This window comes from Stegodyphus dumicola, chromosome 1 (genome assembly GCF_044657685.1).
Source record: "Stegodyphus dumicola isolate Sdum_Otavi_A_Nest chromosome 1, ASM4465768v1".
Taxonomy (NCBI): Eukaryota; Metazoa; Arthropoda; class Arachnida; order Araneae; family Eresidae; genus Stegodyphus; species Stegodyphus dumicola.
Window position 1 is genome coordinate 53,352,921 of NC_140768.1, and position 24,609 is coordinate 53,377,529.

At 29.7% G+C, this 24,609-nt stretch overlaps 1 protein-coding gene across 4 annotated transcripts in view; it reads right to left on the minus strand.

The window, feature by feature from the left end:
* The window catches only part of LOC118204253 (uncharacterized), a 264,242-nt gene that overhangs the window by 7,553 nt on the left and 232,080 nt on the right, over window positions 1-24,609 (minus strand). For all 4 annotated transcript variants that reach the window (XM_085814551.1, XM_085814546.1, XM_035376592.2 and 1 more), the window contains exons 3-11: window positions 20,450-20,719; window positions 19,406-19,672; window positions 19,182-19,294; window positions 17,691-17,919; window positions 15,404-15,553; window positions 11,602-11,777; window positions 10,399-10,532; window positions 10,125-10,264; window positions 5,666-5,747 (exon numbers count right to left, since the gene is read on the minus strand). In XM_085814551.1, the coding sequence (XP_085670677.1) occupies window positions 5,666-5,747; window positions 10,125-10,264; window positions 10,399-10,532; window positions 11,602-11,777; window positions 15,404-15,553; window positions 17,691-17,919; window positions 19,182-19,294; window positions 19,406-19,672; window positions 20,450-20,719 (1,561 nt within the window). The remainder of the gene's footprint in view (window positions 1-5,665; window positions 5,748-10,124; window positions 10,265-10,398; window positions 10,533-11,601; window positions 11,778-15,403; window positions 15,554-17,690; window positions 17,920-19,181; window positions 19,295-19,405; window positions 19,673-20,449; window positions 20,720-24,609) is intronic.

Genomic DNA, 24,609 nt, shown 5'->3' on the forward strand with positions numbered 1-24,609 from the left:
TTTAGAAACTAAGAACATTGCTTTACTCAGGAGAAAACTGTTTTAAATTTCAAAAACGTTTCCTTCTGGATAATGAAACTTTGCTGTTTTTCTCTCAAAATACATTCAACCTTTCAGTATGAATCAGGATGAGAAAATTAAACTCTATCATGATCTGGTTTTGTTTATTATATTTTTTATCCGAGTATACGAGATCGTTAAGTCCTTGATAAGTTAATTAAAAAAAGTAATATATATGCTATAAACAAAATTTTACAAATTTTATATGTCAGAACAAATCAAAATTTATCAACTTTTCATCTCTCATTTTTACAGTTAGCAAAATAATTTAGCCGTTTGTCAGAAAAGAATAATAGTTCGAAGTTTATAAATAATAAACGATTAAAGAAGACATAACACAAAAAGAAATTATCGCTGATTCCAGATTCATTGGAATTAAGTCGAGTGTTTGAAATTTTAACATTTGATTAATATTTAATTAAAAAAATTAATATATGATGATTGACTCTCTACAATTATTTCCATCTAATATTTTAGCATAAATTTGCTTTGAATTTTAAGCATCTTTTGTCTACCATTCCTATTTTTAAGGTCTAACACTGATACAGTTTTCATTTTCTAAGTTGTCAAATCTGCAGTTTGCATATTTCAATCTGCAGGGTTATTTATTTTCGGGTAGAGACTCATTACGTTTTTTGCTTATGCTGGAGACGCATAAAATGAGCTATGCCCTCAGCCGGATTCGAATTCCGGATCTCCCGAATACGGTCGAGTATGTTTCCAATTACACCATGAAGGCACGCAGAAAGAAGGGAGAAAATACCTTAGAATACCATTATGTTTTTATAAGTAACCTTTACAACCCAGAAGGAAATAAACTTATTTATTGTACTATTATTATATTTATGTATCATAATTTTACAATATACTGCTTTAAGAAATATTTCGATCATTATATCAAAATTTTATTTAATTTTTAATGCTATTTTTGTGCTAAACGTTTGATCACCGAGAGCCTCTTCGCAGAAGGAACTAATAAGCTTACTACGGTGATTACCAATACTGTCTTTGTAGAATCTGACGAAAGTTTCGTGATATTTTTCCTCCATCTTTAATATATCAGATTGATGAATTTGTGCACAAGGTGAGCATAATATTTTTGCACAACACACTATAGCTCTAATACATAAATTTTGATTCAGGCCGTCATATATTATTCTACATATTTAATACTCTGTTATATAAATCCCGTTCCTAAGATTTATGATTATAATTTTGGGCAATGTATTATTATGCAATAATGCATTTCTCACTTAAAATTTCCAAGCTACAGAATTTCCCCGTTGTCATATGTTTTTTATATTTATTAGTATAATTGATATTTTTCGGAAAAACTTATATATGAATTACAATTTTGAACAAAATTCTAATTATTTGGATTCTAAATATAATTGTAATTATCCGAATCACATGTTATTTTTTTTAGCCAAATAAAATTCAGTTTAACTGCTGATAGATTTAGGTTTTTAAAACAGTTTTGGTGTAAATATAAAAGATATTTTTTATTATTTTATGTTAATAAAGAAATAATTCCTTAGTTTAATTTTAGTTGAAAAGAAACCGATTGTTTGCTCAAATGAAAAATCATCTCTCCGTTTGATAAGCAACTAATAAGGAAAAATAAAATTAGGATTATCCATTTAATTTTCAAAACCTAATTAATAAAAATTAATTTCTATATTTTATTTCAAATGAGTTGCGCTTTGGATAACCGATTTTGATGTTAATTTTGTCAAAAAAGACTGTTTTGTGAAAATTTAATTTTTTTAATTGTATAATATTTGTTAAAATGAAATATGGTAAGTGCAAAAATAAAATGAAATTCCGTCGTTATTTATACTACAAATGATTGGCATGTACTTGATCTACAGAAGCAAGATAACTCAATTATTTGTAATTTTCAAATATTTGAATAGTCTGTTGTCAAATTTCGAAAATTTGAGTTCTTACAGCTAATTCTACAAAAATATTCTTGCTCGCTTATGGAAATTGTAAAATAAATAATATATTATTATAGAAATTATGTGTAAATGTACATACAAAACTCTTGAAAATACTAAGAACTGGTGACATTAATAAAATTTAGAGAAATTAGGCATCTAAGGATATCATTTGACGAATTGAATATTGCATATAAGACCAATTTATTGCATAAAAAGATCATAACTGCAGATTGCCTTTCCCGAAAATACTCGGCAACCACATTAGCGACTGAAAGCATTGTGGCCTGGAGTGATTTTATCCAAAACAATAAATGACTTTCGGGTAGCAAGCGCAATTTTTGCAACAAAGTGTTTAAGGTCATTCAAAACTGAAATGTTTAGCTGTTTCATGCCAATTTAAGAGGCAAACGAAAAATGACGATGAGAGTTTGGGTCATGTAAGGCGATACTCTTAACAAACCAATTGTTATGTGTTTATTTAATGATAAAATATGAAAGGTTCTTATAAGAGTTATCCGAGGCCAGAAACCTTAACAGCTGAATCATTTTGTACTTATAAATATAGCTAGCATCAATCAGAGACTGACAACAGATGTCTTGGAGAATTAATGTTTATACAGCACTTGCACGTCAAGTTTTAAATACCTTTAAAATACATTTAAATCCTTTAAAATACCTTTAAATACCTTTAAAACTTGACGTGTAAGTTATAAGCAAAGTTATAAACTATAAGCAAAGTTATAAAATATTCTTCATAAATACTTATGCTTCGATTTATGATGAATAAGTTTTAGGTCATTTGATATACATATTATATAGCAAATAACATTAAAATTTATTTGTATGTCATTGACTCGTTTGAATGAAAAGTTAGGTTGAGCTACAAAAGAAAAATGAACGAAACAGTAGTATTCTAATTATAAGACAGCCAATGTTCAAATAAAGGGAGAAAATCATCCGCTTACCATCAGAAATGATCAGAATTCACTAGTAAGAAAGCTGTGCTACGAGTATTGCTAATAAGCAATTGTGATGTGATAACAATTTGCTCTTAACTTTTGCGGTGGGAGAACTACTTGCAGTTACAGAAGAAAAAATTCTTAAAGCTTATGTCAGGCATTTTTCTAAATATATTATGTTGATACATAAATACAAATCAGTTGTAAATGAAAAAAATATGAGACCTTTTGGGTATTTTTCACTTAAAATTTTCTTCTGAAATGATGATCTTCGTCTTTTCGAAAGATCATCATTTCAGAAGAAAATTTCATTTTTCAGCATAAAAATCTTCTCTCCTCCATACACATGAAATCAAGCAATTGAATTGCATAATAAATGTGCCGAATTTTGATGAATAGAAAAGTTACAAAAAAGACTGCTGATTAACAGCAGGAGCATTTTTGGATAACTGCAACAGATGGAAAGAAAAAATGAAGTATTTTATAGTAGTGAAAATAGTGATAATTATAACAATAATATAACAGAAATAATTATAACAGTAATAAGATCGTATAGTTTGTTTCTTTTAGAATTAGTAAATTGATTTAATTCAGTATGAAATTCCAAACGCTGATTCCAAACTCTGATCAATATATAAAAATATCTCATTAACAAGGATGCTATAATTTTGTGGGAAATTCAGAAAAATATTTTCTCATTCACTGCGATGGGAAAAGTGATCTTAATACACTCTGACAGAAAGAGTATCTTTGATAAGGAACTGAGACTAAAATGGTACTCATGTATTCCCCCTGTCTATTTCCTGCAGCTATAAATTGTCACTAAAGAGTGTGGTTTTGCGATAATATTATCAGGGTCAATGTTCCTTCTAACCTTCTTCGGGAACATACAAGGACCTGACTCGGAACAGAGAGCTTACTAAAGCTATGTTCACTAATTGTGGTAAGTAGACAGGATACAGACAAAGGGTATACAAAACCCTTTTTTTCTTTATTTTTCTCTATATACAATAACTTCCGTACTTCGGAATACACTGACCCGCCACTTGGGGTCTAACGTAAAAGTATAAAAATAAAAAACTAAACTCTAATTTAACTTTAGAATAATACACGTGGAAGATTGGCCTTATATTAACAGGAAGCGTATGTAGTACAGAGACTGTGAACACTACAATACGTTTAAATTTATCAAGAGGATTAAAACCTCTGGCCTGGAAGGCAAACAGCAACTGCGTAACTTCTAAGGTAAGCGGCCTGCTTTGACTCAACTGCTTCCTCTCTCTCGCTTGGCAAAAGGCCACAACTTAAATACTTGGTGTTCGCCAGACAAACTTTGCATAAAAACCTTCACGCTTATAATTCTGGCCGGAAGTAGAAAATAAGAAGTGATAGTAAAGATTTAAAATAAAATAAACGTTAGTAAAACTTAAGATCCTTACAATATCACCGAATACTCATAAGATCTTCGCTTTAGTATTATATGACTCTAAGCCAGTTTATATTTTGCTAACTAAAGATATTTCTATATTCTTTTCTCGTATTTGGAAAAATAATTAAAATTTGGGACCTGTCTTATGTCAGCAGTTTTCACGAAGTTTTGGGAGTGTTTAAACTGATATTCGCAAAACGGCGCAAAAAAAGCATTGCGGAACCACTCGACATTACAAATTCGTTTTTAAGCGAATTTATGCCACTGAATTCACGAAGAAGGTGATAATTTTGTTGTTATTTTCCAGGCCATAAGGGATTTTTGGCTGCAGGTATGATTAGTTCTAGTTTTAATCAATTTGTTTATCAAATAATCTCAAGACTTGAAGCTAATATATGTGTTTAAGTTTTATATATATTACCTCATATATCTGTTCATTACGTAATTAAATAAAGAGCAACATGTGGCTATTTAACTTAAAAAAAGTGATCTCTACTTTCAAACTTTTTCGAATGGTTAGCTAAAGTGCGACGATATCTCCATTAACTTTCAGGATCAATGGAATATTACATAGGGACAAAAACACTTTAGGCATTGAATTACAAATTCTTCAAACAGTGAAAAAGTCAAATTAATAAAAATAATGCTATGTTACAATACCCGTTCAGAAAGAATGGAAAAGGTCATGATCAATAAATTGCTGCGATAACTATTAAAAATGAGTGACCGTTATGTAATAAATAAAAAAAATAAGAAAGAAAGAAAGCCTTTTCTATTTAGAGGAGTAATAGAATTTAATACGGCGAGTGAAAGATTAAAAAAACGTTTTTATGTTGAATTTGCTGCCTTTTAATTTTAACATTTAAATTGAACAACCACTTATATTATTACGAACTTATAGCCATAGATAAGAGGTTGCATGACCATGAGCATAAAACTGCTAGCTCCTTCGGCTATGATACACAAACATTTTTTCCCCTCTCCTTACTATTTTTCTCTCCCTTTTGTCTCCGCTGACTTCCGCGAATTGGTTAGCTTTTTTCCGGTCTTTCTATTATTGCTTGAATAACGAAAGGAAGAATTATAATCAACCTCTTTTAAGAATTCCCGCGTCTTGTAAAGTTTTATTGCACATTCATATTCCGAATTGACGATTTTGCCAATTTCGTGACTTGTGAAAGCGCCACCGGACAAAAAGCGGCAGTCAAAAGTACCGCCCCGTCAACGATTACTAGCATTGCAGAAATGAGTTTTATTAAGAGAGACATAATTACCCCCTGTCATCGATGATTTCGAAAGTGCTTCTTCCGTCTTTGGCCATAGCGAAACAGCTTCGAGCAAATATTCCGTAAGGAGCTAAAAGGAAAAAATTACAGGTTAATAGAAGCTAGAAAAAATATTTACCAAAGGCAGTGATGAAAATTTAATACGTGCAAAATGAACACTGGAAAATAAAAATGGTTAGGGAAAATAGCTTTCAAGATTCTAATGCACTTCAAACGTGCGGTCACAGGTCATATAACAATGCAGTCTTTGAGAAGCAGGTGTTTGCCATCTTGAGTAATTTTGCTTTTGTAATATAAAAAATATAGGGAAGTTTATTTACGCATTTGTATTAAAATATTCTTTCATGTCGTCCACTCCGTTACCATCTGCTATCTTTTCACTTAGTATTACTAATCAAGCAGTTAAATCCTTCCTCTGTTACAAAATGATGGACTCCACAGATATTCGTATTATTTATTGCCTTATCCTTAGGTTCTACAATTTTATGTTTTAAGCACATTTTTTGGTAGTAAAAAACAATAATAAGTAAGTGTTTTCATAGAAATAAACTTCAGACGACTTAATGCGACTGCAAGCATGCGTGAATTTGAAAACATTGTTGAAACGCTTTTATCCGCTGCTTAAATCTCGGTTAGAAATTCTTTCGAAAATCCATTAACTCCGGAAGTTTTCCCACTAAACTATTTTTTGCCTCAAGATTCGAGTTTGCATTCTAAAAATTCTTCTCATATGTCTTCTAATGCTGTTTCGTGATTTAGAGAGTTTTTTTCATGAATAGATAGATATTCTGATTTGGGAAGTTTTAAGATTATTTTCAAACTCGCATTGAAGATTTCAGGCAGTATTTTCTGTCTGGTAGTTTTCATTCTCATAACACATACTAAACGTTTATATTTGGTACACTTTAAGTCGTCGTATTAAATAATTCTTACTAATGGGCAACAGGTTGAAACAACAAGACCCTAAATGAGAAGAATGTCCGTTCAATTACGTATCCACACAACCATTTTAAACTGAATTAACATTCCATCAAAAAGCAGCGCAGAAATGCTTAGCATCGGAAAGTGCAACACCAAAAAAGAAGAAAAGAGGCCGTAAAATTGTGTTAGCTGGTGAATGAATTGCAACTGTAATTGAAACATAAAAATTAATCAAATATTTGAGCATCTAATTCCAAACAGCGACCTGTTGTAAGGACTTACATTATATTAAATCTTTAATATTTAATAAACACCGAATAAATTCATAGAACACTGTAGCTTTATCTCAGATAGAGCTATAGTATTCTATGCATTAGTTCTTACAGTGTCCTATGCATTTGTCGCATTTATTCGGTTTAAAGGTATATCTCATGAAATGTCAGAGAGGCGGAAAAGTTGCTGGATAGGAATAATAAACATATAAATAAAACATAGTCACACCAGCGTTGTAATAAGATGTTGAGTACTCATGGCGATAAAAAGAAGATACTGATCTTGTTTAAAAATGACGGAATTTGTGTACGTGCTATGAATAGAGATAAGCAAGACATTTTCGTACTATTGCGCTTGAAGTTGTGAATAAGGGAAAACGAAACGATATTCCCTGTGCAATCAATCATTTAAAAAGTTAGCATTAGCCTATACTAAACGAAAAACTTGTAAGAATAGCTCATAGTTTTAGGCTAATGAAGAAATATGGATTTATACAGTTTCTTCATGCATCCCAGAAAATAATTTGTAGCTAATGTGGAAAACTCTAAGCATATATTAATTTACAATTAATGCACACAAGGAAAAATTTCCATTGAGAAATCACATTTTTCGTGGTTAGTTGCTTCTAAAATATAAAAATTTTCTGTACTAAATTAATTATTTACTTATTAATAAAATTCTAAGATATTCGCAATATATTTCATATTTTATTCTTGTTCATATAGTTTAGAAAGAATTCAATCAAATAAGATAATCCAAAATTTAAATTAAATTAATGAAGCAATTGAATTAATGAAACAAAACTGGCTCAAAATAAGTCTTTTAAAGAGCGCAGTAATATTAATCGCTAAGTCAATAAGTGTGTAAAGGAAAAAACTATTCGGTTTTGTAAATGTATCTTCTTTTTCTACGTATGTCAGGGATGCTAACTTCGAAGAACTTTGAAAAACTAACAAAAAATATATTAGAAAAAGTGAAGAAAAAATAATGTGTGAACCGTGGACGCACTCAGTACCAATGTTCGCGTTTATAGAATGTAAAGTGTTGCCACACATTTTTTTTGTATTCGTTACATTATTTATATTTGGGGTATACAGTGACGAAGATAGCTTTATCTCAGATATCCGGAGTTGCTTCGAATTTTTCACTCGTAACAATTGTCGCCGCTTGGAGTTGTACATAAAGTTCAAAATCTTTGTTACTATCTTGCTGTTTCTTCACAGAGTTTATACGAACTCTTAACTCATAGAAATAAAAATGTTCTTTGCTTTTAAGCTGAAGATGGTAACGATTTGTAAAGCAATTTAAAATGGAATCCTATTTAAGACTTCTTTGTTTTGGAAAACAGGTAAGATGTTATTTTTATATATTTAAAATTGTGAATTTTAATGTTCCGATAATACAATCAATTGTTATGGATCTTATAAGCCTTATTATTATTATATAATTTTATAATTTGCATTCTGCGAATTGTTTGGAGTTTAGTTTTAAGATATTATGGGATGAATAATATTTAAGGCATGAGTTGACTATTTTAGTTATTATTTATTAATAACCATTATTAAAATTAAATAATTAATAATTCTTTATTATTATTTATTAATATAATATATTATTATTTATTAATAACAATTCGATTCAGTATAGAAGCGGTGGCTTACTAGTATAATTACATTACATTAATAAAAATGAGAATTCTACGAAATATCGGTGAATATATATAACCATGTTTGCCAAAAAGACCGTCTCTTTATATATTTTCTCAACTAACATTCAGTAAATGGAATTAGGAGAAATGCAACGCATTAGGAGAAATGCAAAGCAAAAATTCGATACAGCGGATGTCAAAGAAATTTTACAAATACTTGTCCGCACAGTTTCCAGAAGTCTGAAATTTGCGTCGTACGTGATTTCCATATTCGATAGTATGTACGAATTCCGTCAGTGGGGCCACCTGATCGATATGCTAACAGCTCTGCCGTCGGTGGAAAGACAGAAAATAGCTATAAATGAGGGGAAGCAGTTTCTCTCTGATATGAAAAGGAACAATTCCTCAGCGAGATCCATATAGCTAATCCATGTTGCAGGAATACTAACTTTGACATGCCTTATGTACATATTTCACGAACAGACTTTTATAAACATATAAAAGTTTTAAAAAAATAATAATAATTTAATATAAAAAGTAAAAAAAAACAAATACATAGCACTGGAAAATCGATGACACATTGTCAACCACGAGGCAGCTTTAACTTATATTTCTAATCGTAACGATATTATTATGTTTATGAGCTCAACAGAGCGAGCCATACGCTTCTTAATAAATAGTAAAATTTGTAACTGTAATTCTGTGCATTTTCATTTACATTCAATAGGAAAATCTAGTGATGATGATGACATTGTGTAGAGACATTAGGTGTTTTTTTTTTTTTTTTTTTTTTTTTAAAAAGCAGGCAAGATGAAAAATTAGCAACCACCTTCGCCGGAAATCGAACCACGGCCCAGCGTGCATACCGGCCCAGCTGGAATACCGGCCCAGCGTGCAGAAACACTACACCACGAAGGCACGCTAGGAAAGCGGGAGAAATACTTTATAAGTTTAGCAGCATATCAATTGCAATCATCTCTAGCTTCTGTCTTTAATTTTATTTAAACAGAAATATACTTTTTAATAATTTAACATTTAACTGTTTATACTATTCGAGATTCAAGAAAGAAATTTAGATATAGTTGTAAGGTTTTTCGAAACTGAATTTTTGTAATTGGACTTTAATTTTGTCTAAGAGTAAAAATTTAATTTTAGCATCTAAGTGTAAATATTTATTTTTGGTACGTAAATAAGAAGTAAAGATTTATTTTTAGCATTTGTTGATCGTATTATTTTTATTATTTCATTGTGAAATCTCCTCAAAGGTAAATCAAAGATTTTAGAACCCCTCTCTCTCTTTCGTTCAGTGTTTATCTTTTATTTCACAGCAAAGCTAGATTTATGAAGCAAAACGTGCTTCTTCTGCCCGTTACTTTGTTTTTAGTAACAGATTATTCATTCCAAAGAATAAAATAATCTTTCTTGTATCCTTTCTGTTAAAATAAAATACAATGAACGAAACCAAAGTTATTTCGAATATTTGAAGTTCTAATGAATGTATTTATGTGTATATAAATTATATTTACAACAAAATATACAAAGAAAGCTATAAAAAATACAACAACAGCTGAAAATTGATAAGGGAAATACAGAAAATTCGCTCACTATCTTCTGGTATCTCAATGTGGAAAGTGAGTCTATCACCAATGCGCACTGTGCTTGCTTCTCGGCCATCTTGCCCAAGGATAACAATTTGAGGCAGAGGTGCTTCAGGGGCTCCCGAAACTTCGAGAGTAGCAGGATCCCTTAAGAAAATTTAAATGTCTAATTAATATAAATATTTAGGAAAAAGGAAAAATGAGATTTTCTTTATAGGGCTACTTATATAACATTTCTTGTTATTGAAAATATAGCAATGTAAATATTATATTCCACTTACCTTACAGGAATCATGCCAAAAGATACGTTCCTGGATGTGGTTTCATAGGTACAGCGAACATTGTACATCTTGTCTGCCTTTGTAAGTACAACATTATGATGCTGCAGGACTACTGTGTTCGTGTATACGCCAGCCTATGATAAAAAAAAAAAAAAAAAAAAAAAAAAAAAACAGAAAATCATATTCGAAGCTTTCATTCTAGTAAGCATGAGTCACGTACTCTTAACAGTAGTTTGATTGTATGCCAAAGCATTCCTATTCGTTAATTACAGCATTCAACAACGATAATATAACAAAATATAAACTCCTGAAAAACGTAATATATTGCAGGCAACGTTTTATGTAATGAGTGAGTCCTAAGTATCAAACATGAAACCAAAACTCTTGTAACTCTACTTAGGTTTAGTGGTCTCGTGAAAAGTTGTATGTTTTAATACAGCAGTCGCAACGATAATTCGGTCGTATTTATAATCATATTTTGAGAAGAAATGAATTTTCCCTATGAGAAAAATGAAGCGAATAATGTCAAATGACTGAAAGGGCCATTTATGACCAAAAAATCTGAATTTCTTTCCAAAAGAAATTCTGATGCCTAAGTTTGCACCGAAAAATTCAAATGCAAAAGACAGTTATTTTATTTTACATTGTTTTGTTTCATTTCATGTGGCTTCGTTTTATGATAATTAATATCTTGATCGTATTTATCCTTCCACAGTGTAGCAACGAAATCAATAGATAATAAAAGTTTGTTTTTATGAAATACATTAAATACTGATAATGCACCTTGAATTTAACTTTACCCAATTTCTTTGCATGACAGGACAGGTGCACGGCATTAAATGGGTAAGAACAAAATCAAAAGTTCATGCATGAAGATTTGAGTACTGTGACGCAAACTAGTCATTATACTAAGTTATCATAATGATAGTTTTTCAACCAACTGATCCTTAAAGCGTTCCTGCCCATATAACCAGGTTTACTTTCATGATACCATAATGATAGAAAATGTCTACGATTATCATAAATACGCATTAAGAAACCAGTTTTTGATGGGATATCTCATTACTCAAAATTCAATTACACAGTTTCATTAAAGTTATTTTCTAAATGCAAACCTTTGCAAAATTTTTATTTGTCTTTCCTCGTCTCTTAAAATAAGCAACTAGATATAAGAAAATAATTCAACAGAAGCCAATCAATTACCAGTGATTGGGTGTTGCAGTCTTGTCCAGACAGAGAGAGATCCAGTTGAAAGTTTTGGCTGTTGTGGATATGAGCATTACAAGTTTCGCTTCTTCCCAGGGCATACACTCGACCATGGAAAGGCCTGGATGTCTCCACAAATACTACGATTTTCGTATCGCTGCATCGGATTTTCACTGAAAAGAGTAACATTGGGAAAACCGTTAGAATACTTTATCAGAGAAAACATTTTGTATAAGAATTATAAATACATAAATATGCCATTTAGTGAGTTAACATTTATCGCTAGCTTATTTAGTGAATTAACATTTATAGCTATTTCTAAGTATTATTAAGTACTTAGAAAACATTTTCCTTAGCATTTTGTATTTTAATACACAGGTTGACTGAATTTAAAGTACCATAGCTGACCAATTTGAAAACAACTTTTGAAAGGTTCGATATCTTTTGTATAAATTACAAATAATCACAAAAATATTAAAAATAATATTTTTAAGGAAAAAGAAAACCTTTTCAAAAATAAAGCGTCTTTTTATAGAAGATAAAAATTCCGTATACCTTAAACACGTGAAATTCTGTAATTTCATGTAGAGTAAACTTTGAAAAACACTTACCTAAATATCTGATTAATTTATTATTTCTAAAAATAGGACTGGATAGAATCTACATTTCAAAAACTTGTGAGCAGTTTTATCATTCTTAAATTCATAATTCTTCTTAATTTATTTTTATAATTTTGAAATGACATTATTACCATAATGATATTTTGAATTTGTTGACGAGTTATACCCTGGATAATTTGGTTTATGCAGTTATATTAAAGCAGAACATCTCATGATTTCATGAAGTTGAGAAAACGCTAAAAAGCTTTATGTATTTTGTTGCGTTACACAAACATAAAACTGTAAGACTTTCAGAGTTTATTTCCTCAAACAGTGTTATCATCTGAAAGAATCTAAAGAATCATCTAAGAATCTAAAGAATGGTTATTAACTCCTATTCAAGCAAAGAATTTTGAAATTATATATAGTATGTAAAATCACTAAGTTCTCGGTACTTTTAATATCCAGTACTTTTAACTTCTGGCTGTACGCGTGGCTGGATGGCAGGCAGGAATAAGGCGTTGACAAAAAAAATTTCTGCGAATCACCATCTTTACTTCCAGGCACATCAAAAATTATTTCTTTGGCAGACAAATTACTTTTCCATCATATTTGAATACAACTAATGTTTTATATGAGTTACGGTGAAACACCGAAATCTGGAGAATGTCAACATTCACATAGTCGCTTGGTGTATGTCCGAAATATTTTCTAAATACTCTTATTTCTGACTTACACCGGAAAATTTCGACATTCACCATGTACTAATGGATAATGTTGAAAATATAAGAATATTATATTTCTTTCTTTGTAATACATTCGCGAAAAAACGCACTTGAGACTTAAAATAAAAACTTAAGAATATAAGAACTTAAAACACACAGTACATTTAAAATGGCAAACGAAAATAATAGAAGTTAAAAACTTACTTAATTATAGAGTACGTTCTAAATGAGAAAATAAAATAACAGTAATAAAAAACTTATTAAGTTATTCTCCTCGTACGTGCGGAGAGTATTCTAAGCTATGATTGTTAAGTATTAGTTGTAATTACCTTTTCCAAGCAGTGTTACGTAATTTGGAATGATCTCGAAGTTGAGAGAACAGATGAATTCAAAAAGGAGAGCAGCAAATAATATTGAGGTCGTCCAATTATTTTTTAAAGCAGCCTTATTTTGTTATATCTTACATATATAAATAAAAACAAAAATCGAGTAGTCGAGTAGTATGCTGCAAAATTCATGAAATAATCGAGAGATAATTAAATTAAAATTAGAACATTAAAAAGGTTAACACTCTAAGAGAAATACACATACCAAAACTGAAGCAAAAAATCTAATATAAATCAATAAAATTATACAAAATATCCAAAATTGTTGAAAATTCCTTGGTCTTTTTAGAGGAGCAGTCGAAGAATGTTCAACAGAGTCATGTCTCTGAATTGTATCTAGATGATTATGAATTCTTGAAACAATTCAAAATAAAAATGTAAAGAAAGTGCTAATTTAAGGTTAATTTAATTAAAATTAAAATAATAAAATAAAGTGATCAAAAAATGCAACAAGGTAAAAAAATTTGAATGTTTTTTTAATTAATTACAAATGTTTTAATTAAATTAATCATTAATATATAATTTGCTCCGATGTGACATTAAAATAAATAATTGTAAAAATAAACATTATAAGAAGACTCTCGAGAAAGAAACCAGAAAAACCGCTGGGTAACGAAAAGCAATGGACTAAGTAAACATATTTCGAGCCAAAGAATAAGCAGAATTGCTAAGAACTTTGTAGATAAAAAGTAACATGGTAAATCAAAAGTAAAGTATTTCAAGTCAAGTATTTTAAAGGAAATTAAATTTTAAAAATACTTTTAAATAAATGCAGAAAAGTGTCCAAATTGAGGGAAAATGAGAAAACCATATAAAAATGGGAGGCTCATAGCCTAAGACGAAAAGGAAATAAATGAAATATAAATAAAATTAAAAAAAGTAATATGCCTAAAATTGTAAAAATTTTAAATAAAACCAAATCAATTAAGTCAAATGAGTTAATTGAAAGTGAAATTAAAATCTTAATAAAGTGTTAACGTTCACATGGTGATTCTGTGTTACTGCTGAGAATTTTTTTGAAAAAAGAATCAAATTGAGTGGTAGATGGCAATGTTAGAATTGAGTTGAGGTGCAAAGAAGTTGTATATTTAGCGTAAAATTGAATAGTGATAAATTTCGCTTTATTAAATTAAATAAAATCAAGCCCGAAAAATTAATAAGTTAATAAAAATAACTAATAAAAATTAACTATTTTAAAAAATTGGTGGTTTGCTATTTTTGGTTGTGTAATTTATAATTTTTACTATCGATGAAGCGGTTATGTTGGGAAATGTCCTCTGTTTTTTTGCAAGAATGTCCCTGTGATCATGAAAATTAAAGAAATTTCGTAATCCCCCTTGTTTTATTTTATAGCATTTTTTTCTTGGCTTGTTTTATGGATCTAATTTACCATGCGCTTATTAGTTAAATTTCTTAACTAGAACATTTTTATTATTATTTTGGCTTGTTTTATAGATCTGTTTGGTCATGTGCTTAATAATTGAATTTCTTTATTATTTTTTTGGCTTGCATTTTGGATATAATTGACGATGTCATTAAAAACTAATTTTCTAGCTTGCACTTTTTTCTTTAATAACAATTTAATTATTCAATCTGGATTATGATTCTTGCAACCAGAAAAACAGAGGAGAAGAATCGTTTAAATTAATTAATCGTAAAATTAAATTAATATAATCGTTTAAATTAATTATTGTTATATGAACCGAAACAGGTTTGTTCCTCTTGAAAAGTCAATCATTTTCCGTTTATTGACAATAACTGAATTTTTTCGCCTTTTTCAGTTTAATTTGATTTTTTCGTTTTTCACCTGTATTAAACAAATTCTTCCTTCACTAACATTTATAACTACAGTTTTTCTTTTTCTTTCTTGGAGATAATTTATTATTTTTCTTATATATATATATAATCAAGAGATAAAAATTAAATCAAATGAAATGAAATTAATTTATCTCTTGATTAATTAATTAATTTCTCAGCATATTGTGCGACTTTAATAATATATATCTTCTTAATTTAGAATTTCTCAACTCTAATTTATTACATATATATTAATTATGTATGCTCTCTATTAAGTATCGTGTATGCTTACCATCATAGCAAACACCATAAGCATCGCAAGAAGGATCATTTTCATCTGCCATCATAGCTGCAGTCTTTGGTGTAGTATTATCATGCATCATGTCTGGTCGTTGTTCGGGTCTTTGCTCTGGAACTTGACCAAATGCACCTTCAGATGGAGCTATATAAAACATACACAAAAGAAGAATTTCAATAGTGGCTAGCAATTAAGATAGAGAGTTAAAAAGTATTCTTTTAATTAGGTATGATACAATAAACAAAAAGCAGGCCTTTTAAAGACTTGCCAAATTAAATTCTATACAACTGAAATGTCAAAATATTTCTTTTATAAATTTTTAAGTACGTTCTTAAAGGAAGTCATTAAAAAGCATGTAACAAAGAAATAGTTAATTAAGAATTAATGTTAAAATATTAAAATTAAACTTGAAAATATGGCTTATGTAAATATAAATTTATCTTCATTAACACATGATAGCCATGAATTTTGTATCCCTGACAACAGTTGTATGGGCATTGAGAAAAATAATTAATACGAATATTTAATGATTGCATGAAATAAACTAGTATTAAGTAAAGTGCATTGAGTTTATATGAGAGAAATAAAAAAATATATATAATTGCGAAGATTTTTCATTTTATTCTATCTTCAAACATAACAAATGCCATATTAATAATACAAAATCAAAACTTCTTTAGGATTAGATTTTCTTACAAATTGTTTAAATATGTGCAAAATAAACGGATGTATATTGCAACAGATATGTAAAAATAAAATTTCAAAATATTCAAGAATTAAATATTTTGTGTTTATGAAAAGTCGCAATGCGCGTTTACATAACGTACCCTGCTTTCTTAGATATCAGAATATGGTTACGGTCTTCATATACCTTACCACTAATAATATAAACTTAATAGACTGTTAGTCCGATGAAAAGTGAATAAAATTTATTCTTATCACAACAAATAAAAACAAAATGCTGAAATTTCCTCAGAGATATTTTACAATATCGCAATATCTCACAGTAGTTATATTTTAAACTACTGCAGAACTTAATTCAAACTTAACTTAATTCAAAACAGAAAAAGCTAATCCGATTTCTCAGCGAATTCGGTACAATCATTAACAGCAATAAGTAAACAACTTTGTAAGCAACTCATAAAGCAACTGAATTGAGATGTTTACCTCCAGCTTTTATAAGCCTTTTAATTCTGCACGAGATTATTCTGGTATTTTCTCGATTTTTCTGGATAGCAAGAGTACAATTACGAGATACCTATTTAATAAAAATGTTAAATGCGCGTGCTCCTGTATTTTAATTTTTCCGGCATAGCTTTCTCTTCAAATAAGTTTCATGCTGCATTGCACGGGACTATAAAACCATTTTAATTAATTCTACTAAACATAGCTAAATAAATACAAAAAAAGTAACAATAGATTTTTTTTTATTTACTTATTCTTTTTTTTTTTTTTTTTTTTTTTTTACGTGTGAAATAGTGAACACTATTATTTCCATTTATTCTTAATCCCCACCTTAGTCCTGTTTATATATAAATGTCGCAGAAATTAAAAGTTAAACTTTGCGATGCCTTTCAATTCCAAAATCTTATGCTGTTATAATACCTTTCTTATATATTCCAGAGCCAGCCATTTTTCTGCTTTTATGACAGAAATGGCAACTATCTTTAAACGTGTCTTTTTTAGTGCATTCACCGTTATATAAGTATTTCGAAAAAGTACCCAGTAGTAATTAAATAGCTCTGTTATTAAACAACAAACTGGACTTTTAATCGTCAACAGGAGTACATTTTCACTAATTGAAAGTGAATGAAATGAAAAATGAAGCAGGACTTGAGCATTTCTATTTGTTTTGGTCATAGTACTTGTTTAAAAGAAATCGTGCATTTATTTTTCTCAGCTCATGGATAAAAACTCAATAAGTGCATCTATTTGTTATGACGAATTTGAAATAGAACATTATTAATCGCACAAAAGTAACTGCGCTACTCAGTTTCCTCAGTTCCCAGTTTTCCAACTTAGTTTCCAAGTTCCAATAATTTCATCTCATATTACAGCAAAATTTTGTCAATTATCAGTCGGAACTAACTTCATTTGCAAGTTAGTTAGCCCAATTTTCAAGTTAGTTCCTAACTTCATTTGCAAGTTAGTTTGGGCTTATTGCATGATAGTTGATTGCTTAAAGCCATGATAGTTTGAAAAGGTCTACTGCGCTGTCTGATATGTTCAAAATAAATCTTACACTTTGAGCATTAATATAATTTGTTTCCAGGAAACTTACCTGCACCACAAACGGTTTCCAAATAAAAACGAGACCTTTCACCGCCGATGACCATTTGAGGACTTGCCGTGGAAAGATCATCTGGACCACCCGGGAATGCTGTATGATCCAAATGATATAAGACGCACAGTGCTTTACCTGGTCGAGAATCTGGCTTGAACAGGACTGACCGACAAATGAAAACCTCTTCCGTGGAACACTGCTGCAGACAGTCTTGTCTACTATTAACCTAAAACAGTAAGAAATGAGAATATATTTATAAATTTTTTTTATGAATTACTAAAAATAAAAGGAAAAAAAGTCTTTAAAACTTTAACTGCTTCACACAAATTGTTCTTTCGCAATATAGTGTAAATCAATAATGATTATTACATGAATTGTTAATTTGAAGAAATAATTATTCCATTTTCACTCGATAATTCTTCCCCTCCCTACCTCCTAACGTTTCTAACATATCATTTAGAAATTTTCGACTTTCTCTGACATTTGGAAATAAACTTTTAACCATCCTTATAACAAGCACTATCTTTATAATTACGTATAAACATCTTTGAAGTTTGCTTAGCTTATACTAAAACACAAACCTTCACAACGGAGCTCAAAATGCCGGAAACTTTAACAACATATTTTATTTTATTTGAATCCAGTAATCTTCACTATAGCATTAATTGGTCAATACGGAACCACTATTATGCATTACAATGCTTTCCTCACTTATATTCAACAGAAGATGAAGTAAAATTACGGTTCCATTAATCGAGAGGTTATGTAACAAGTCTAGTATCGTTGTGTATGGTACTTTCTACATAATAATGCTCGTATTTTTACGTTGATTACAAGGAACTAGAACAACAATGCAAGTAATGTATTATGAAGCGATACTATAAAGTGTACTAATTACATAATTATTAAATGTTCAGTACTTGAATCTCATTCCGTGAAGCAAAATTCTTAACATTATTAAATCGCTTAACATTTTTATGCTGAACATACGATATGAAAATAAACAATTAGAATTGAAAATAATAGCAATAACAGATTTATTTAATGTAAAATACGGTAATTAATATTAGTGGATATATTTATATTTTGATTTTTTATATATTTTGAATTTTGTGTATTAAAACTCTAAACAGTCTTTTTCTCTTAGTAAAAAAGAATCATGACATAATTAAGAAAAACTTCGTAAGGAAATTTTATTAAATTATTTATTAATATTTTAGTAAATTATTATTTTGATGTTTAGTAAATTTAGTACATTTCCCTTTTTTTCGGAATTAAAGATTAAATTAGACTTAAGTGAAATTAATTCTGTAAAATATTTTTCTTGTTCTGTAATTTACAGTTTCAGAATATAATTTTTAAAGGCGGTGTATCGAATAAGAATTCCGATTTCAAAATTAGCTTAAAAATACTGTGAGAAAATGCAATGTAACCACTGCAGATAGTTGATAAAAATACATTTTCAGAGCAACCATCATAGATACTTACCACAATCTGTTTATCTGGGTAATAATTGAATTGGACATAGCTGGTGATTGCTGCTTGAGATAAACCAACTTGGAGGTAATTGTAATGCTTAGGACCAGGGCATACCATAGACGCTGAAACGTGAATTATTATTTAGTAAGGCATAGCATAATTCGATAATTTGCTAATGATAATTATATAATTTCTGTATCTGTATACATATGAATATAGAAAAAGAAGCTTACACTGAAGACAAAAATTTTCCAGGTAATCTACACCTTGGGAATCTACGAGATGGACATTTGCCCCAGGCGAGCGGCGATCGAATTCACTCAAATGACATTCATGAGTAACCATGTTGAATTCCACGGATCGACAGACAAAACGTACTTCCGACAAGCAGGCAGACAGACAAGATTCACGATTTGAGGTGAAAATTATGGCATTGTCTAAACCACGCAGAATCTTGTTTGGAATCCACTCGAAGGACCACAATCGATCGCAGAGATGATCTATAAAAAATTGAACAAAAATAATTGTTTAAAAATTATTTCAAAACAAAGTAAAGCAGCCAGACGCTTTGAAACAGGTGAGTAAAGGGAATAATTTGCATTTAAGCTGATATGCAAATGCTCTGCATTTAATTACCTGGAACAAAAATGAATAGGCACCTTTTTAATGAATAGATCAGATCATGCAAGAGGTAGAGGTCATTATGCAAGAGGCCTTTTGAAATTGTAGTATGAGTATCATATTATTGTTAGAACACGCGCAAAATAAATAAATAAATAAATGAAAAACTTCATTGGTAAGAAGTTTATTGCTGCAGAAGTAACGTTAAGTATGTGGTAATTATATACCATTCAAAGCAACCATGTTATTCATTGCATTACGAAACAGAGCGAGTGAATACCTAAGTATTTACTCTCTCTGTTTAATATGCTTATTTAGTTGCATACCTCTATGCTTAATTAAACTAGACTCCATACTAGTGGTTCTCAACCTCTGGCGATTTAATATCCTCCTTCTACATATCTGCAATATTTTGAATTAATTAAGAAACCACATAACAAAAACAGCTTTTATAGAAAATTAAAAAGTATTATTTTATTTCTATGAATAAAATATAATAAATTATACTAGTTTTCAAAAACTGAATTTTTATATTGAATGTGTGTGCGCGCGCTTTTCTATATCTGTGTATCTCGAAATAACCTGTAAATAATGCAAATGAATCTCTCATCTCAAAACAATCTTTATTCTGAAATAAAACAAGATCTAAAACTTACCGGAATTGATATGCATCTTCGTTAAGTAATAGGTGTGTCTTCCTCTCTTCGGGGCAATGTTCGTCTTGCCTGCCATGGTGTCATTCTGCAGAGTACACGTGGTCTCCGGAAGTCCATCCTGAGGCCTCGCAGCATAATCAAAAGCAGCTGCCTCACATTCTGTATCATCTCGGCACCATCTTTGACATTCATGTAACGACACGTTCCGAATGGTAAAGTAGGAGTAACCCCCGTAACTTAAACCAGTGCTCTTTACGAATGTCACGCGACCTGCGAATGAAAAGAGGGAATATTTTGTAATATGAGCTAACATATCATTTAGCCGCTGTCGTAGCATGGTAGTATGACATCTGGGTTTTTAGCTTTGGAACTGTGTTCAGTCCCCAGAAAAGGCATAGATATTTGTAAGCAGACAATGTCTTTGCGGTATGGGGGCACTTAGAATACTAAGTAGACGAAAGTCCTTTCGGGAGGCTGGTGCAAAGCCTCCAAATTAAAAAGTGGTGACAGTAGAATCATGCTTGGATATTATTTCACCTGAGACAAAGAATATAATATATAGTCAAATTAACTGTATCTGTATACTTCTATATTCAACAAATGTGACTACACAAAATCATATTATAACTCTTATAATATTTTTTATTCATGAGTTTATGCATTCAGTACATTAAAACACCGAAATGATATAAATAGTACTACAATTAATATTAAAAAATATTATATTAATAATCAAGTTCTCTCTGTAATTTAATTTTTCTTGTTTTTAATAAAATAAAATCGACAATATTTTTTTTCAAAACATACTTCATTATACAATTTATGTTCTATACAGTGACACTTAAAAGTTTTTTGGGGCCAGAGAAGATTTTGCACATTAAAAAAAAATTTTACTTTAAATTTTCTGAAGCTTCTTCCACCTAACAACAGTAATTTGCAACATTAAAAAATCATCTTGATGCAATTTCGGAATTCAGATATGATTAAATTTAACTAAATTCTTGAATCATCTCTAAAAAAAACCTCATTTTGCTTTAGCTACCGTATTTGTTGAAATAGCATGGTTTTTAAAACTAGATATTTCTTATTCTGAAACATTTATAACATCTGGATAATTAAATGCCTAGCTGCTAATTTTCGAATTACTTAAATTCAATTATATGAATTTTTCAGCATTTAAAAACTGGAAATCTTAAGTTTCCTTGTTTACTTTTTGATATATCTGATTTAGCTATGAAATTAAAATATCTCTCACTTCTTTCATTCCTACAATGTTATCCGATAAATTTAGTTCTTTTAGTGGTGATTCTTGACAATCTGATTTATTAACCATTCGTTTACGCTGTTCTCCATATTATGTTGATATATTTAACTTAAAACTTTATTTGAAAGCTAAATTTTTACATTTCTCAAGAATATTTTCTCTAATTTTTTGTAAAGAAAATGATATTCTTTCTATAATGGCTGTTTGTTTACTCAATATGCAAAGCATATGAGAGCTACTTGTCTAAGGATGCCTTTGTGGAAGTTTTTCTAGCGGAAAGTGACACATATGCATGTTACACAATGGGGGGGGACCACTCATGCAGCCAATCCATTCATAAAGATTTGATATTTGGCGTGAAATCTTGCATGTTTAAAATATTTTATTGCGACGCAATTTTTATTTGTCTTTTTCTTGGAGTAGTAAATTCTCAAAAGCGTACCCGAAGTTAAAAATTAATTTACTTAAATAGCTAATTATTTTCAACCTATTACTTTATGCTTTATAAAAATTTGTTTAAATATAAAGTAATAATAAAGAGCTGAAAATTATATAAAATGGATGACAATGACGTTTCTGTTTTACTTTTAAATATTTAATCGTTAACACTTAATTAAGTTTCTGATTTTGTTCGGTTAGTTGACTCTAACGAAAAACACATGAGTGTGCAAAAGTACTTAAGAACACAACACGCTTTTTATTGCTTTATATGGTCTACTTCTAAACGGTGCTTCTTGATACCTGTCAGAACTGAAAATTAAGAATCCTTATATATTTTAAAACACATTTCTCAAATTTCATAGCTAATTTGGCGCTTCTCTTAGCCGTTCGTTCACCTGAAGCAAGTCCCTCATTTGACTGTCGGTTATCCCGGGCCTGGGTAAGATATCTTCGAATTCGTCCCTCGGGTATTCTGCTTTAAAAATAGGATGTAAGTGGACAAATTTATGCTGTCACCTATCAAATACCGAATGCCTAAACCCAAACCAGATGCAATCTTGCCTGCCACGTTAAATTCGTATGCTTGATCTCATATTAATTCAGACAAGTAATGTAAGTTACAACATAATCATTTCAGTTGCTCTTTAGTTTACTGTATTTAAAATATAACAGTGAGCTCATTGCCAGCCTCGATAATTTCTCAAAGGCACAGCGTTAGTCTGTATCTGATGCTCTATCTGGTTGCTGCTGAAACCACTTATATTAATCTCAAATTCGATTATCTGGAACTATCAGATGAAACAATGGTCACTAGCGTCGGATTCGATACCCTTTGAAACTCTGAAATTAATCAAACGAAATCGATGAACTTTGACCCCAAATTATATTCACTTTGAAACTAGAAAATGAAAGCACTGGGTACTAGCTTCCGAATAGATACTGCCTGAAAATAGCAGATAAAACATTAGCTTTAAATTTACTTCTGTGTATTGGACTATATTGTATGATAATGCTTCTTTTAATTCAAGCTACAACATGTGTTTGCTTTACGTAAAACGGCTGGTTGAGAGGGATTTCTTATGTATTTCTTATGTATATTGTGTATTTTTATGTATATTAACGGCTGGTTGAGAGTATTTCTAATGTAAAACCTAAATATATGTGAGTTACGTTCAGAAGGTATTTCACAATAGACATTCTAATATATATTGTAACTTATCATAATAACTCATTTAATACATGTGACTCTGTCCAGTAATTTTAGGAAGGTGTGGTAATGCAACGAATAGTGCTAGTTTAGACTAGAGCATCAACCCCGCTTTATTTGTTGACTTGAATAATTTTAATCTTGGGTTAAATATGGATAATTGCCAGCTTCATTATGTTAAGTACACAATTACATATATTTTTGTACATATATTATATAAAATATTGTGTATATTTTCTACCCTATTTCTCTTTACTATTAACTATCATTATAAAGAGCTGCTTATGTAGTACTTTTTGTGAACGGAACTCTCAACCCAAATAAAACTATTAAAAAAAGTTTTTATGCAGCGATTTGTATTACAAGAATATATTATCTATATAAGGAAAAGGTATCTATGCACTTTTCCATACATAAATATGGATTAATTTCTCTTATGGATTTAATCGATTTATTGAAATTAATGCATTAATTATTTTAATCAAATTAATTATGAGAGTTATTTATAAATAATAAGGAAGAAATAATAGAACAAATCCTCGAGTCTTTCGAATTATGAAAAAAATTCGAGAATCGGCAATTGGAATTTTCGGGACTATTTTTCCTCCACTCTAATTTAAATGTATCGAATTCTAACCTGAAAAACTGCTAAAAATTTTAATTGAACACTTTTGTAAAGATTAATTTTATTGAATCTAAGGAATTTGTGCATTAAAAGTAAAAGAGGAATGTTACAGTTTCAGCAGGCCTGGATAATTAACTCTTCGTGGAAGTTATGAAAGCCGCATGCTTAATGTTTTGGAGAAAATTTCGCCTTCCGTATTTAGTATTTTCCTGTGCAAACTTTTCAAATAATCCTCTCCCTTCTACTCGTATTTAACTGAAACAGATTTCTAAAAAATGTAAAGGCCTTCAATTGCTGTGCAAATATTTTTGTCAGATTCTAAAATGAAAATTAAACTTAAAATTGGAAATTTTTAATTACTTCAATTATTAAATTTCATTTGTATCTTTTTATTATATATTAATGCATAGATATATTTTTTTAAATGTGTTTTCAAATTTACTTTAGAAAGTTAACAAATCCCTTTTCTTAGAATTAGAGATCTTATATGCGTATTATAATCTAAAGACTGCAATAGTTTGAAAATTACAAAATTTCATAAAATGACATTCAAAATTATCAAAAGTTTAATAGTGATTTAACTCAGATACAATAATAAGTCAATGTGAATAATTGTTTTCGTT